General features: G+C 38.0%; 1 protein-coding gene across 1 annotated transcript; it reads left to right on the top strand.

The window, feature by feature from the left end:
- LOC109833713 (uclacyanin 1-like) lies at positions 1,733–4,381 on the top strand. The gene is made up of 2 exons (XM_020401498.1): positions 1,733–1,999; positions 3,744–4,381. The coding sequence occupies exons 1-2, from the start codon at positions 1,822–1,824 to the stop codon at positions 4,190–4,192; spliced, it is 627 nt and encodes a 208-aa protein (XP_020257087.1). The 5' UTR covers positions 1,733–1,821; the 3' UTR covers positions 4,193–4,381.

Here is a 14,050-nt window from a genome sequence, read left to right on the forward strand (position 1 = left end):
GGGTTAATGGTGGGTCAGCCCAATGGTGGGTCGGGTACCTATTTCTCCGGCCTAGCTCTAGGGTTGGACCCAGTCCGATCTGTTACCCTAATATATCACGGGCCGGGTCAAATCATACCCATAACGGGCTGGGTAAGATCAGCCCACTGGTCAACCCGGTCCATGCCCACCCATAACCAAACCCACGCTAAACCTACAGATAGCAAGTAGTTTCATGGCTTTATCCAAAGCCTCAATTCCTCCAAATCTGTACAAAATTTTGGCCCCAACGTCAACATTTACTGCGATATAGCTGGGTTTATATTTAGCCTACATCTGTCGGTAAGGGACTAACCCTATATAGCTTGGTTCGTGAGGTGTAAAGCATTGTCCCCGGGCTTGCTAACATAATCACTGTAACGTCAATGCGCTATCAATTTTGAAAATATTGAAGAATACTATGCAGAAATTTGTCTTCAAATCTGTTGATAATATGTTTTCGTTTGCGAAGTAATGGTCAAAGAATTATTCAATTTTCGTTTGAATAATTGGCCAACAGATATCGAATGATAGGAGGGGTGGGGGGGGGGATCGAAGCTAAATAGAGATTTGAAACAATTATTTTATATATTATTGTATTTATATATTTATTTATGACCAAAGTTCTAATAGTAACCTTTTTATTTATAACCCAACCCAGAGTAGGCCTTGTAGTAAAATTTTAGATTTAGAAAGAAAATGAGTTTTCCAAATTATAAAAACTATTGTTGCATGAAACTAGCTACTGATTCATAGTATTTTGAAACAAATTAGTAATTAAACTTTTTAAATAAATAGCATCTATGAAATTCTATTAAAACAGAAGACTTTTCTTGTTTCCAAGCCCATGTATTTTTTTAAATATTCAAGAAAAAGATATGGCTTAAGTAACTATTTCAAAAAAAAAAACATTTAGAAATTAGGTTGTGATCGTACTCAGAACTTTATCGAAAAATTCCCCAATGATTCAAAATATGGGACCTCCTATTTTTGAAAAATTCCCCAAGGATTCAAAACAGGGGGACATGTGAGGTGTACCCCTTCTATTGCATAATAAGTTGGTCATCATTAATGATGATCAGCTCATTATGCAATAAAAAGGTGTCCTTCCTGTTGGTCTCATATTTTGGGTTCTTGTAGAAAAACTCGATCTTTCTCTTGTGACCGTACCACTAAAGACTATCAATTTATTACTATAATAATTTAATAATGAAAAATTCTTTAAAGACCCAAAATATGGGACCAATAGGGGGGACAAGTGAGGTGTCCCCCTCTTATTGGATAATGAGTTGGTCATCATTAATGATGACCAACTCATTATCTAATAGTAAGGGGACACCTCACTTGTCCCATTTATTGGTCCAATATTTTGGGTCTATGTAGCAAAGCTCTTTAATAATCTCATGCGTCAAGCCTTTCATAATTAATTCCGGATGCATATACCTTATTTTGCGGATACATACTAGGGATACACAAACCTCCACCTACCATATTTTGCGGAATTGAATTGATATCGATTTGAAATAAAAACGAGAAAAAATCTGCACCCTTCTATTTCCAAAAATAACAAGGCCCGAAAGGAAATTATATATTACCACGTTCAAATTAATAATCTCCACCCATCATATGTTACCCTTAGTATATCAACCGGCTGTAGCCGGTTACAATTGGGGGTGAGAATATTAGTTGCCCATAAAGGCGAGCAGTGGCTTTATAAAGAGAGGGGAAGAGGGGAGAGGAAAATATTGAAGAGAATTTGCAAGAGCTGTGAATTTCTCTTTGATTTTTGGTTTTTTGAGAGGGATGGCTTCTTCTTCTTCTTTAGCCTTTGCTTGCTTGTTCATGGTTTTGGCTTTTTCATTCATGGGCTTGGGCTCTGCTACTGTTTACAAGGTTGGTGACGCTGTGGGCTGGACTGTTGGCAAGATTGATTATGGAACTTGGGTCTCTAAAAAAACTTTCCATGTTGGTGATACTCTCTGTAAGTTTTCCAATTATTTCCTTTTCTTTTCTTGTCTTATTTTGGTTTTAGGCCTTCAATTTTTTCATTGTTTTTTCTGTGAGATTTGTGAATAGAATTTCTTTACCTGTATTTTCTTTTCTTTTTTGCTTTCTTGAAAGTAGCAGTTCTTTTTGAAAAAAAAAAATTATGAAAGAGAATTTTTTTCCATAAAGGGTAATTTTCTTATAGGGGAAGAATGACTATTGCACGTGTACGATTCTCTAGTGTTGACCGTAGCACGTGGAGATGGCGGATGAGAGTGTACGAATTATTCATCTAATTTTTTTATTTTTGACTGTTCTAAATTTGATGTTTAAACCGAAAATGTTAATAACTTATTGTATGTTTATTTTGATATTTTTAAGGATGTAAAATTCATGACATTGAAAGTATGTTACTTTACTAGCAATAAGTACCTAAATACCTTGCAAAAGTGGGATCTAAATGGGTTATTTTCTAAAGTCATGTTTTTTATTTTTTTCCCCCATACTTTTTTGTATTTTTAAGGACAAAAAGTTGTATAGCCTGAAGTTGTGGAGAGCTGAAAGCTCTTGGTCTGAAATTGGTGGCCTAGGCATGAATGCATTATCCTGTTGTCCCCACAAAAGTTCAAGTTGGTAGTATTTAAAACTAATTCAACGTATTTTTTATCTTATTTCTTGTCTAGTGGAGACTGACCACATGCCTTCTTTCTTTGGATCTTTCAACTTAATTTATATGTTATGAAGTCTATGAGATTCTTTACACTCTTACATTGTAGCTTTCCACACTTCATCAAAAATTTAACAGAATTGACCCTAAAGTAGCTCTAGGTTTCTTTACTCTTGAGGACGCTAGGTGACAGTTGCCGCTTAATTTGTTGCATATGAGTCCAAGCTCACAAAGTCATAACCCAGCCTTCACTTGGGTTGCGCATCTGTGTGGATACATGTTGATAAGATCACCAATTAACTTTAGCTATATTACTTGTGACAATTGTATGTAGTAACTTTGAACAAATTGTAAATTTCTTTTAAATTTCTTCTTTATCCTCTTTTTAAGTAGAAAAAGCTGTATGTGATGAAGTCATTTCAACTTTCTAAAAGTTTGGTTATTTTCAAAGCACGATATTTGTACGCGTCGGAACCTAGCCAATGTGATGCAGGACATCCAGAATAATGTATTTTGGTGGAGTCTATTTGTATAGATGTCGATTCGTAAATATTTGTCATGTTGATTCATAGTATATAGTATGACAACTACTTGAAGCTTTATTGATGAAAGTCAAGTGCAATCTTTGCAGTCACTTCCACACACAACTTTTTCTCCAAAGAGATTATTCTCTGTTCATATTAACTTCCCCATTTACACCAAATGCTTGGATTGGAGGACTAATGATTCTTTGGCCATGATGTTGTACCTGATGAAGTCTATTCTTATAGTAAAGATGTAGTGGTTTATTTCTTAATGATCCATGAGGGACGGGCACAAATCACTTTCATTATATACTTTTTGATTAATGAACTTAAGTGCATTCCTTTGCAATCACTTTCACGAAAATCCCTTTCTCTAAAGATATTATTCTCTTTGTAGGTATTAACTTCTAACCTGATGCCCACTAACACCAAATAAAGGATTAGATGACTAGTGATTCTTTATGTGGATGAATTTCTAGATTAATTCTCCAATGCACATTTATCAGTTGTCATTAACGCCAACAGAATCACTCTTCCTCTATCTGCAGTGTTCTCTTACAACAACTCATACCACAACGTCGCCGTAGTCGGTTCCAAGTCAGACTTCGACGGATGCCAAGTCAAGCCGGTCACCACCTACACCACGCGGCATACGACTCCATCGTCCTCAAACCCCCGCGACCACTTCTACCTCTGGCGGCTGTCGCCCGGCCACTGCCTAAAATCAAGGTCACCGCCCTCCCGAGCAAATCCCCCTCCTCTGCTGCCCCTTCCCCTTCACCTTCCCAATCCCCTGCCACATCCTCAGCCCCAGCTGCTGCTCCAACCAGCAGCGCCAGCGCAGGCACCACGAGCCCGTCGGAGGCTCCATCTTCAGCTGGTTCCTCTGCTTCGGCTGGTCCGGCTTCGGCGCCGAATTCGAACAATGCTGCTGTGGTTTGTAAGGGGTTGGGGTTGGTACTGTCTGTTATCGTTTGGTCTATGGTTATGTAGGTGATGTTATAGAGTATGGTATAGGTTGATGATGATTGAGGTTTATTTTTATTTGGGTTAGTTTTCTTTATGATATGGTTTTGTACTTATTGTATGGGCATGGTTTGATTATGTGATGATTTTTAGACATGATATTTGAGTTAGCGATTTACTTGGAATTTGTCATGTGAGTAAGATTTAATACTGTTTTTTATGGATTGCTGTTGGCTTAGCATGGGAGGCTTGTTGCTTAATTTGTGCCATGAATTGTGGATTTATGATGGTGTTACCATTTCTTATGCCTAAAGATTTGGGGTGCTATTTCTTTTATGTTAATTCATCAATATCAGTGTCAAATGTCAATGAATGGATAGTTTTTGCATTAGTGTGTCCTTTTGAGGCAATCTTTAGTGCAATGGATACGGTTTGCAGAATGCCAGGTCTTAATATTATTGTGAACTATTACAACTTAGTTTGGTGATATCAATATTGTGATCATAAATGCATAGCAACCAACTGGTAAATAGTTAAAATTTACATCAAGAAAGCAAGCAATCTTCTTACATCTTTAAACCTATCTAATACGAAGAAAACATGGTCAACCAATTCCAATACATAGCCAACATTCACATGTGCACTTAAATGTTTGCCAAACAAAGCTCTATTGTCAGCTGTAAATTTATATGGTTGGCTTTAAGAAATATAAAATACAGCCATTTTTAAGAGACCGCTGACAAAGGAAAGACCCATGTTGAAGATACGAATGGTGCATATCAATCGAAGCAAGAAGAAAGAAACAGGTTCAGGCCTTCAACTTGGAACTCTTGTGTGGTCCTCGATCTACACGCCAGCTTCATTATAATTTTTATTCTACCAATTTTTTTCAGTCATTTAGAAATTTGTACTCTTGTGTCAGGCTTCCCTCATACAATCATCATAAAGAAGCGGCAGGATATATTGAAATTGAGACAAATTTTCAAAACCAACCCATTTAGAAACTTAATTGCAAAATCTATCCATTCCAAATTTAATCGTTAAGATCGACCCAGTTTCAGCCGATTAATTGCAAAAATCAATCCATTTTAAATTTAATTACCAAAATCGGCTCAGTTTCAGCCAGTTGGCTGAAACTAGGTCGACTTTGGCGAAATAATTTACGAAACTTCACGGGACTTCAAGCCCCGTGAAGTCCCGTGAAGTTTAAGCGCGTTGTTATTTATGAAAGTAATGTGATTAATAAGAGGAAAACATCACAGGACTTGAAGTACCATGATGTTTTGTAATGTACAAAACCTCACGGGACTTCAAGTCTCGTGGAGTTTTGTTATGTACAAAACATCACGGGATTTCAAGTCCCGTGATGTTCCAGTTAGAATTTTCAGAGAGCAACGCTCTCTGGAAATTCCGCCTGCAACTCCTCGAAACTTGAAATTCCGTGGAGTTGCAGGTTTTAAAAAACATGCACAGGTTTTGTGCATTTTTTTTATATACAATATTCACACGAAAATAATTTCCCAACAATATACAAACATATTTCCCAACAATATACACACAATTTTCCAACAATATACATAAAAAAAATTCTAACAATATACATGAAATTTTCGCCTCATTCACAACAATATACATGAATCAAACAATACCCACAAAAATCACATATATACTGAATTACAATAATGTTCATAAAATTTAACCTTCGGCGCCAGCTCTGACGGGATATTTGCACCAAGTGTGTGTCGTCTGAGAAAGAATTTATTAAGTCTGTAAAATATTTTTGTAATTAGTGGCTGTATTTGCATGCCGCGTGCTCCCCTAAGCACACGATTAAAAGTCTTAGAAGCGTTAGTGGTCATCATACAAAATTGTTTCTCGACATCTTCACATAAAGCCCACTTCTCAACATTATGCGGACCCAAATTAGTTTTGATCCAATCATGTGTTGCTCATGAAATGAACTTAATCCTCTCCCGTAGTTTCTCATAAACTAATTCATTTATTGCACAGCCAGCTTGCCAAAGAAGATCTTGAAGCTGCACTTGTCCATGCTTCTTCTTGAAGTTGTGCCTAATATGTCGTAAGCAATAGCGATGTTGATGTGGTGACAAAAAATATTGTTGGAGTGCTATTGGAATTTCTTTCATACTATCAAATATGAATGTAATCGTTCGCGTTCCCACACTAGGGATATGATATCTAATGCATGAAAAAAACCATGCCTAATTCTCCGTGTTTTCAACATCAACCACTGCAAATGCCAAAGAAAATAAACCGCCATCTGCGACTATTCCGGTTGCAACAAGCAAAACGCCTTTAAATTTACTGTACAAGTGGGTGCCGTCAATGCTAAGAAGATGATGACAATATCTAAAATCTTCAATGCAAGGTCCAAATGCCCAAAATACACCCGTGAACCATCTACCTCCGCCATCAACAGAGTCTGATGATACTTTATACACTGTCCCCGTATTTTCTCTTTTAAGTTCTTTAAGATAATGTGGTAAGATCTCATAAAATTTGTCTCACTTTTCGAATATTTTTATCATCGTCTTCCTCTAAACATTCCAACACTTGTTGTATGATACATTCAAGTTGGTCGTTTTATGAACTAAAAGACGAATATCCTTTGGCCTTAGATCAAGATCCTCCATTAGTTTAGGCATAATCAATCGATATATGAAAGAGACGGATGCGTGCTTATGATTTATCTCTAATCGAGGATTGCTACATGTGTACAGTCCGTTATAGTGTGTGATTTTAAATTGTCCACCTACTCTTACACCCAAGCGTGAATTAAACTTCCAATGACATTTTACATTGTCGTCATGGTGCCCACCACTATCTTCTTCTTCGTCATCTTTGCGGTAAAAATAAACTACATTATAGCTTGTTGCATTGCTTTTTGACTGTCTAAACTTGACATTTTTTTTGGATGACCCACAAACGAATACAATTGGATTTAGGTTCACCAAAGAGCTGTGGGTGGAATACCTCAATGCATTCCAATGAGAAGTTCCTAGAGAATACTACACATAGTATTCTTAAGGATAACCTAAAACCAATTGATTATTCAAGGTAAAAACTAATCATCAGAATAATTCATTCTTAATCATGATAAAAATAATTAAGAACATTTCCTTGTTGCTATTTAATCATTTTCAAGATGATTAAAACCCCCCACTGTGACTTTCTGAGCACTCTATCGTTGAGATGAGATTCAATAACTTCATTTGGTCAATCTTCCCTCACGAAACTCCCATGATGCACCAGCGGAGTGTTTGATTCACGGTCCTTCACCGCAAAGCTCCTCACTAGTCAAATTAACTAATAGTGGGTCCACCAAAGTTCTTTCGGTTGAGTTCATCCAAACTCCCATTGTGTTTGTGCACTTAACACTCCCCATGTTAAAGTTCCAACACGGTATTTAAAAGTTCAAGCTACTGATTCATGACAATTAGCAAACCCCTTTCATATTAAGTCCTTGTCACTTGACGCTGAAAACCCCTACCGAGTGATTTGTACAAGTCAACATCATCACTGTTATTTGTACCATACTCCCACTTCTTGTTTGGTCAAATTTTCTTACAGTTAGGACAAAAGCCAAAATACTCTCTCGATTCCTTCCATGAACGAGATGTCCACTTTTAAATTCAGCGGTCAAACCTATTAAAGTTAGTATCATCTCAAACCCCCACTCGGCCAAATCTTTAAACAATTAGGGCTAAAGTTGGAGTTTTGTCTCGATAAACAAGAAATTTATTTTCAGATCAGAAAACCAATCCTATAAAAGTTAGGGTTATTCGAATTTTTTTGATTCTCGGAGTGAAGATCCTACTCTTAGTTTCACCTTCAGGATTCTCGAAGTGGAGATCCTACTTTGAGTCTCTTTTACAGCAGGAGATAGAATATAAAATTCTTCCTCTCTAGCATCAGGTTCGTCTTTGCCCCAAGAAAAGACCTGGAGATAGAATATAAAATTCTTCCCCTCTAGCATCAGGTTTGTCTTTGCCCCAAGAGAAGACCTGGAGATAGAATATAAAATTCCTCCTCTCCAGCACCGGGTTCATCTTTGCTCCAAGAGAAGACACAATCCATACCTTACACGCATGGGAAACTTTATCTCGACTCCTAAACAGAGATAATTCTATGTGTAACACGCGTTGCCGGTTAGTCTTTTGCTGTAAAAAGGACAAAAGCCCACGTATTCAACATCGTGGTAGGCTGTTATTAAATAACACCAAAATCCGTGTCTTACATGCATGTAGGATTTTATCTCAAATCCTAAGTAAAAATAAGTCAACGTCTAATAATTGTTGCCGGTTAACCTTTCTTCGTGAAAAGGATACCATGATTCACGTCTGGGGGATATTATCTTAAACCCTGAATAGTAATAAGTCTACGTCTAACACGCGTTGCCGGTTAGTCATTTCTCATAAAAATAACAAAGTTTATATATTCAAAATTATAGCACCAAGTCTAAGAGAGTTTATTCTCTTAGCACAACGTTACATATGAAACGGGTTTAATAATTAACATGCTAGCCCGATTCAAACGGTAATCGGTAAAGGCTCATTAAATCCGTTGATGGCTGAGGGTTTACCAAAAATACTATGAGTATTATGCTTATTTGTTCTAAACAGAATGGGTAATCATAATAAGGTACAAAAGTCACTGACACATCAGCTTCATCAGTTGGTCTCGGGATTTGAACAGGCGAGCTAACCTCAACTCCAGCCGAATTTCTATAACTGCGGAGAAGAAGGCTTGAAAACTCTATTCCTAGGGTTTTGAAAAAAGTTTCAAACTTAATAAGGTAGACAAAGATGACCCAAGAGGACGCAAGTTTCGGACTTAAGCCAATTCAGTCCGATAGTAATATCGTAGGCAGTTGTACCTGTCTCGCTCACGCGAGGCAAAAGAAACAGTATCGCACAAAGAGCTTCTCTGGCATACGTTCGATACATTCTCAACACGCCCGCGTCACTACGATGAGTATATGAGTATAAACTGCATCTCCTTGAACTTCCAACGGGTACACGAGGTTAAACTGATTCCCGAAACTTTCAGGAGTATATGAGTATAAACTGGCCCTCCACGCTTAAACATCTTAAGAGCTTAAACTGTGTAGACTCCAGTTAACATATGAATATAAACTGTGTTTACACCGGTCATGAGTCAACGCCGGTCAACGCGTTATGACGAAAGTCAACATCGATCAACGCATAGCCATGAGTCAATGCCGATCAACGTGTTATGATGAAAGTCAACACCGGTCAATGCATTGTGATAAAAGTTAACGACGGTCAGTGCATGACCATGAGTCAACATCGGTCAACGCGTTACGATAAAATTTAGCACCAGCCAACGTGTTACGATGAAAGTCAACACCGGTCAACGTGTAGCCATGAGTCAACATCGGTTAACGCGTAGCCATGAGGCAATGCCGGTCAAGCGTAGCCATGAGTCAACACCGGTCAACGTGTAGCCATGAGTCAACGCCAGCCAATGCATTGTGATGAAAGCCAACACCAGTCAATGCGTAGCCATGAGTCAATGCGTAGCCATGAGTCAATGCAGGCCCACGCTAGTCAACGCATTGGTAATTTTTGTCGAAATAAGGCTCAAATCAATTCCCGATCAAAGGATAATTCTGGGATTTTAATCATGATTCAGATACGAATCGCTGACGAAGATAATCAGTTCAATATTGATTTAATGACATGATCTATAATTTGGGAATCAACACACCAGCTTCAGTTCAAGATTTCGACAATGGTCAGATGATAAACGCAGCATCAGAAGAATTTTAACTATTCGACAAAATACTAAATAGACTAAAAGCTGAAGAAGTCAACGAAGTCCACGCATATCATATTCAAAGTATTCTAGGCTCTTCTATAAAAAATGAGACTGAAACACTTTGGAGAGGGTATCTGTAGGCGTTAAAAATTACCTATAGGTTCCCGCACGCAGCTCTAGACGGAGAAAAGATGATGAACATTATTATCCAAGTCAACAAAGATTATCTAATGCTGTAAGGAAGCTATCAAGCGCACGAAGCAAGTTGACAAAACATACGAGTTAACGGGACAGTAAAATAGCGAAAAAAATAACTTGATCGGGAGTTTCGTTTCACTGACGAAAGGCGAAGTGCCACTCATGTCTTGTTCACTCCATATGTGTTTTGCCTATGGGAGGTTGTAGATCTATTCGCCATCTTTCCAATACATTTTGAACCACGTCATTCCGAGATCAGACGGGAGAATTAGAGGCGAAACAATCTAAACACACCAAACAATGTCTCGACCAACGGCCAAGACACCACTGGTGTTTTGCCCATGGCCGAGACACCAATGGTGTCTCACACCCAGAAAGGCTATTTTTACCTATACAACTTCCCAAAAACCTATTTTTCGATAAGATTTTGAGATTCCTTCAGTCCACAGCCTCTTTAACTGATTTGAGGCTATCTTTGAACGTGGTTAAGTGGTTACAACTGAGGATAAGATCAAATCGTTCGTTCTTATTTGAAAGGAGAGCTTCTGAAGCCTATAAATATAGTCATAGGGCCTTTATTCATGGGGGTCGGAAATTTTAGAGCAACGGTGAAGCCCTGTCGAATTGGAGAGTGAGGAGCACAAATTTTAGCAAGGCGGAAGCAGGTTCTTGGCGAGTTCTTCGACAAAAAGGAGGAGAGTTTGATAGATCTGCAGTCGCTTTAGACTCATTCATCCACTTCCCTCGAGATCGCATCGTTGCTGTGATCTCAAGAAGAGTGTTTATCTCATCGTTGCTGAGATATTCACTTTAATTTCTTGCCTCCTTCATGAGATAACGAAATCAATCGGATCTGACCATTTGGTGGTCCACGGGTAAACCCCGGTACCGGCAAAGATCCCACGTAAGTAGAAGATCAATAAACGATCTCTCTGCATGTGTTTTCTAGAAAGTTATAATTTTTTTAATTTCCTTTGTGTAGAGAGATCTTATAAAAAGACTTTTCTTTTGAATTCGTTGTAAACGTCTGAAGTTGTAATGAATTCCTCAAAGAAATTAACTTTTGACGCGAACATTCGCCCTGTGTATCATCAACTACATTAGTGCCGATAGGAATACTTTCTATTGTAGAGTTATCAATCCATTCTTCTTCATGAAGTTCATCGGGTGGCGGATCCTCTAACATGACATACTCATTGTTAGAGTAACATCAGTTAATATATTGGTTGTCCCCTTCATCACGATCTATCAAACACATCATGCTATTGATTTGTAAGCCATCATCTTTATCATCATCCTCGGAATTAATACTTGCATTATCATCTTCTATCGCCACTCGGAAGGCATTAGATCTTGATGGGGAGCGCTATCATCGAAGGCATTTGAAGTGTCCACAAACAAAGGACCGCTCAAGTATTATGAATGTGTCCATCCTACATCTTGTTGCAGCGATAAAAAACCGGCAGAGTCAACTTCAAGGTCCTCCAACATGTGAGAGTATACTCCATCGTGATTCACCGATTTGCCTAAATTTCTGTGATGCTTTTCAATAAATAATTTCATCGAACGCTTCTCGTCGTGCAATATTCCAACAAGACTCATATCGTAGTCACTCGAGATTTGAATGCCGCTTGTTCTGTTCCCCATAACAAGATAATTGCAAATAATATTAAGGTGATACTCACGTGAATTGGTTAATGTAAGTTTGTGTAAGTCATTAACCAATTCATCAAAAGTATATGATTTTGGTATAAACAACGGCTTCGTCACACCTTCTTCATACACGGGCATAATATTCTCGAGGTAATTAATCTTTCCATCATATGAATAAAGAATTATGATTCGATCATTCATCGTTACCTCTGAAGAGTAAAAAGTTCAATATTAATATTACACGAAAAACATTAAAATTATTATTTACCATTAAATCCACTAATATTAATTTTAGACATACATAATTTTAACCAAATGTCAAACCTTTATAATAACACTAACTTTACAATTTTTGATAATTTCCCCTCTAACTTCATACACAAAATTATTTAATTTTTCTTCACAAAATTCATAAATAATTCAAAATTTATTTCAAATTTTAAATTTATACAAGTAATCAGCATGAAATAGGGAGAATATATAAAAATTTAGGAGAAAACTTTTTGTTTTAAGATTTTACCTAAAATTTAAAATTTGTCGATGCCCTAATTTCTAGTGAACTTCGACGGTGACGGCGGCGAGATCGATCAATGGCAGTGATGAAAAAGCCAACAGGACGGTGGTAAGGTCAGCGGCAGCGACGGCGGTTGGGGGCGGCAGGAGAAAGGGGATAGGCTTTTAGGAACAAAGGATAAGAGGGTCGGGTTGGTCGTGTGGGTGGGAACAATTCGCGCGTGAGTGGGGTTTTGTGTGTGAGTGGGCCTTTTATAGGCGCTGCCAAACTCCACGAGACTTCAAGTCCCATGAAGTTCAAGCTTCACGGGACTTTATGTCTCGTGAAGCTTGGGCGAAGTTAACTACATTGCTTAACGATGGCTTAAACTTCACGGGACTTCAATTCCCATGAAGTTTCGTAATTTTTTTACCAAAATCAACCCAGTTTCAGCCAACTGGCTGAAACTTGATCGATTTTGATAATTAAGTTGCAAATAGGTCGTTTTTTGTAATTAAGTTTCTAAATATGTTGCTTTTGAAAATTTGTCCTTGAAATTGAGTAGAAAATGTTCACAATCACAGATTTCTAATGTACATCTGATATTTGAATTTGAAACAAATGTATAAACTACAAAAGAAGAAAAGCAGCATATCAGTCAGTTGATCATCTTCAGTGGCGAAGACCTATTGGGGTAGGGTTGGACGTGGACCGGGTCAACCCGTAGGCTGACTCCGCCTAGCCCGTCATGTCAATGACCCAGCTCAACCTATAGTGGGCTAGCCCCACCCGACTCATGATATACCTAGGTCACAGGTAGGGCCGGGTCCAGATCCAAGCCTGAGGTCAGAGAAGTAGGCTCGGCCCACGCCCGACTCGGTCCATGATATATATTTTTTGGTTAGACTAGTTGTTCCTTTAGTCTTTTGGGTCTGTAGCTAGCTACTAGCCAAGCCAAAAGGCCTTAGGTCTTTGGCTTATACGCTTTTTTTGGCCTATTAAGAAACAAAGCAACAGTTTTTAAGCTTGCTACTGTCTATTTGGAAGGGTTAAAAATGTGATACAAGTTTTAAATAGTTTAATACAAGTTTAAGTTACTAAAAAATAAATTAAAAATAATTTTATAATTATAAATACAAGTTCAATATAATTAATAAAATACAAACATAGAAAAAAAGATGGACGAAAATCCTATGCGCCGACCCATGATCCACTGGTCATGCGTCGGGTCAGATCCGGCCCGCACCTAGGAGGATCGTGGGTCGGGCCAGGTCCAGTACTAGACCCGGGATTAGAGAAGTAAGTCCAGCCCACACTGACTCGGCCGGGCTTAGGGCAGACCTGGCCCGACCTTAAACCCAGCGGGCCAGGTCACGGGCCTAAACAGGCCCAACTCACGCCCACCCCTACTAGGGAGCAAAAAATCATAATAATATTCACTAAAATAAATTCATTAAGTATTGCAATATCATAAGAAAAGACATTTTATAATTTTTATCAACTAGTTTTCGTATTTTGGAATCTTCAATTAAAGATAATTAGGAGGAAAATTAAGTTTAATTAGTGAGTATTTGGGTTTAAGTATACGGGCCTCGTGAGAGTCCAATTGCAGCTAAGGGCCTGTTTGTTTGCATGGAAATAATTGTGAAATGGCAGAAGTAGAGGCTACTTCTGCTACTTCTAGACAAAAATGTACGTTTTTTTCTTGAAAATCTATTTTCACTATTTCCTTAAATGATGATG

This window comes from Asparagus officinalis, chromosome 3 (assembly GCF_001876935.1).
Source record: "Asparagus officinalis chromosome 3, Aspof.V1, whole genome shotgun sequence".
Lineage (NCBI taxonomy): Eukaryota > Viridiplantae > Streptophyta > Magnoliopsida > Asparagales > Asparagaceae > Asparagus > Asparagus officinalis.

What these genes read in the sequence shown, in the direction of transcription:
- LOC109833713 (XM_020401498.1), top strand. Translation starts at nt 1,822, where the DNA reads ATGGCTTCTTCTTCTTCTTTAGCCTTTGCTTGCTTGTTCATGGTTTTG. An exon ending in CCATGTTGGTGATACTCTCT is followed by an intron (nt 2,000 to 3,743) that starts GTAAGTTTTCCA and finishes CTCTATCTGCAG; the next exon opens with TGTTCTCTTACAACAACTCA.